This window comes from Saprolegnia diclina (genome assembly GCF_000281045.1).
Source record: "Saprolegnia diclina VS20 unplaced genomic scaffold supercont1.85, whole genome shotgun sequence".
Lineage (NCBI taxonomy): Eukaryota > Oomycota > Saprolegniomycetes > Saprolegniales > Saprolegniaceae > Saprolegnia > Saprolegnia diclina.
The window spans coordinates 191,104-194,326 of NW_008246152.1; the positions used below are offsets into that span (position 1 = coordinate 191,104).

General features: G+C 55.8%; 2 protein-coding genes across 2 annotated transcripts; one reads left to right on the forward strand and one right to left on the reverse strand.

Annotated features, from left to right (window-relative positions):
- Window positions 1–105: 105 nt before the first annotated feature.
- SDRG_15162 (hypothetical protein) lies at window positions 106–485 on the reverse strand (the record flags this gene model as incomplete). The annotated part of the gene is made up of 2 exons (XM_008621326.1): window positions 106–248; window positions 288–485. 2 exons carry the CDS (start codon window positions 483–485, stop codon window positions 207–209), a joined length of 240 nt encoding a protein of 79 aa, XP_008619548.1. The 3' UTR covers window positions 106–206.
- Window positions 486–1,773: 1,288 nt separating this feature from the next.
- SDRG_15163 (hypothetical protein) lies at window positions 1,774–2,737 on the forward strand. Its single transcript, XM_008621327.1, has one exon. It carries the CDS (start codon window positions 1,828–1,830, stop codon window positions 2,704–2,706), a length of 879 nt encoding a protein of 292 aa, XP_008619549.1. The 5' UTR covers window positions 1,774–1,827; the 3' UTR covers window positions 2,707–2,737.
- Window positions 2,738–3,223: the final 486 nt, after the last annotated feature.

Consider the following 3,223-nt stretch of genomic DNA (forward strand, 5'->3'; position numbering starts at 1 on the left):
CTGGCACCCGCTCGGCGGGTACACCTCGGGGTTGTTGACTTGGCCATCGTCGGCGACGTCGATCGAGCCCGAGTGCGACCCGCTCGTCGTGCCGTCGGCAATCGAGCGCTCTTTGGCGAGGCGCTTCTGCACGTCGGTCGTCCGCGCTTGCGCCTGGCCGTGAAAGTACCGCGCCAAGAGCACGATGGCTGCAACCGAGCCGCCAATCATGACGAGCAAGAGCAGCACGCCGGGCCAGCGCTACGCACCTCGACATGAGAAGAGGCTTCCAATAATATGGAACGTACGCGGATGCGGCCCTTGAAGGCCTTGGGCGGGATGGGCACCGCGTGGTCGACGGGCGCTGCCACGATATCGCGGTCGAGGATCGAGCTGCGCGTGAAGCCGTCGACGCCGCCGGCCGACGAGGCGCCGGGCTGGCTGTACGAGAAGCTGCTGCGCCGCTCGTCGGTCTCGCTCATGCGGTCGTAGCCGTCGCTGGCCATGGTCGGAGCGAATGGAAAAATGCTACACGTTCGAGTTGGCGGCCGCCGTAACCGTCGCCGTTTATCCGGATCACATTCCCTTAGATGAGACATGCGACGCGGGATTGGCGTCGTGGAACGTAACGGTTTGTTCGACGAGGTACTGTTTAGGCGAATTACCGTGCGCTTCGAATGGCCCGACTCGTTCGATGCACTGCACGCGCTCGTTCGACGGTCGTCGATGTAGATTGTAGTAGCTTGTCGTAGGAACGAACCGATATTGTCTACTAGTACGTACTAAACGCTTGTAAAAGTCTATTGAATGGAGATATTGAGGGATCCACCGATGACTATGGTGTCATCGCCACCTTCTTTGAACGTGGCGCCGAGATTCGCATCTCGGAAGACGGATGCCCACCCGGTGCTGATGGGCGTGAAATTTGAAATTTTATCGCTGGACCAGCTATCAGAAAAAGGCTTCCACCACGGCAGGATCTGCTGCCGACTCGGAATCTGACGAGCGGCGCAGATTTATTTGTTGCTGCGCGTCGACAGCGCACTAGACAAATGAAACACTCGGGTGCATCCGGATCGAACATTTGAGATGCAACTTTCGTATAGCCGCGTACGTGTGCCCTTCACAGCATCCGGATACATACCCCATTTTCGTTGTCGTTGGAAGCTTCAACAACGGACCGTGGCGAGCTTGTGGGGCCCCTTTCTGTAGTTTACTTGGTCGATGTACTCGTCGTTTTGTCCGTCCACGCGCCGCGCCGTAGCTATGGCCCGCTTGTGTGACAGCAAGCACCAAAAAGGCTTGTGCTCTGGCGTAAAAAGAGCGTGCGCATGGTGTTGATCTCGCAACCTTGATCATGCGCTCCCTGGCGCCACTCGCGTTTTCCGCTGCAAGTACCGGCAGCGCTGTCACGCTATGATATGCCGTTTATAGTGTTGTGCCGCTGGAAAACACAATGTATAGTGTCCATCACCGCAGAACGTCCAGGGCAACGAATTTCAACTTTCTTCGCTGCTAATTGGTCGAAAAGGATTCCTCGCGAGCTCGTATTCGTCAAAATGTGACCAATCACCGCTGCTGCCCGCATGGCCGCCTCACGTCGACATGTCCGGACGGTTCCGGATACCATTCCAGGATGGTCACGATGTCGATGGTCCATCATGGGGGACGTTCGGTGGCCTCCTTTATTGAGTTGAGATTCTTTTTTACCCCTATATTTTGTATATTCTACGAAACCTGTATAAATAGATCTGGAAAAATGGCTGGATCTCAAACCGAGTTCAGGTTTCTCGTCGAGAATCTCAAGTCGAATTTAGGGTTGAGGGAGTGTCCGGATGACGCATTCGGATGACATTTTCAAAAATGGAGTCTGTCCCCGCCATCGAGCCTCGAACCGAGGTGGCGCCCGAGGAGGTAGCCACGGGCTCCAATGCCAGCAAGTTTGCCTGCAAGCACGACATCGTCATGCTCCGATCTGTCGGGTTGCTTGAGCCTTGGGCGGCGGCCCACGGTGCAGTGATGTCCACGTGGGAAGCGATCGCCGAGTCGCTCGCCGACGCAAGCGACTTTGGCCTCAAGAACAAGAAGGGCCCAGCACTCAAGACGCGCTTTGAGAGCATCATGAACAAGTTCAAGAAGAGCGAATTCCAGAGCCTACGCAAGTCCGGGACGGTCGAGGAGTACGAAGAGCGCGAGCAACTCCTTACAGACATCAAGGCCCGCATGGACGACTACACGGCGAACGCGACCGTTCGCAAGGACGCAGAGAAGAAGAAGCAAGAAGGCATTGAGGGCTCTGGTGTTTTGATGCGTCGACTTGCTATGGCTCCTCTCGCGCCACCAAGGGCGGAATTGACGGCCGACTCGGATGCTTCGGCTTCGTCTTCCGTGACAGCTGAGGCGGCGTCGGAGTCATCGGGGTCATCGGGGTCGACGGAAGGCCCCGCGGCCCCTGGTGAGGCATCGACACCCCCACCCAAGCGGTTGAAGAAGCGCAAGACCATCGCGAAGGACGACTACATCACAGGTCTCATGACTGCGATCCAGTCGGCCATCGGCGAGTGGCGCTCACGCGACGAGGCCAGCTCAAAGCGAGCGCAAGAAGAGCTCCAATTGCAACGCGAACGTCTGGATCACGACCGCACGGTTGCCCGGATGCTGGCGGAACAAAATGCGCAGAACCAGCAGATTATCATGACTCTTCTCCAAAAGCTTGCGGATAAGTAAAGTCATTCAATGTAAATGCAGTTAGCCTCCCTGTTGTTACTCAATTATCAATCAAGCGGGAGGTACGTGTCGATCGAAGGAGGGTTCACATCGAAGGAGTTGGAGATCTGGTTGCCCGTCGGCTTGAGGCACGCATTGCAATTCGTCAGTAGCTCCATCATGTCGAGCACCTATTTCGAAATTTCGAGATGCTCGGAATCTAAATCTCAACTCGAAAAATAGGGCCACCGAAAGTCCCAAATTGCACGAGCGTCCAAGCGAACGAATTTCAACTTTTTTCGCTGCTAATTGGTCGAAAAGGAATCCTTTTCGATCAATTGGCAGCGAAGAAAGTTGAAATTCGTTGGCTCGTGCGATGATGGAGCATCGACATCGTGAGAACACTATAACATCTCTGGTGCAGCCAAGTCATGGAGACAATCCACCAGACGCGCGCCGCCTTGACGGCAATCGTCCATGGACTTGGCGCGAAAGACGCGATCGTTGCGGACGGGCCAGACGTGAACGCTGCATATGG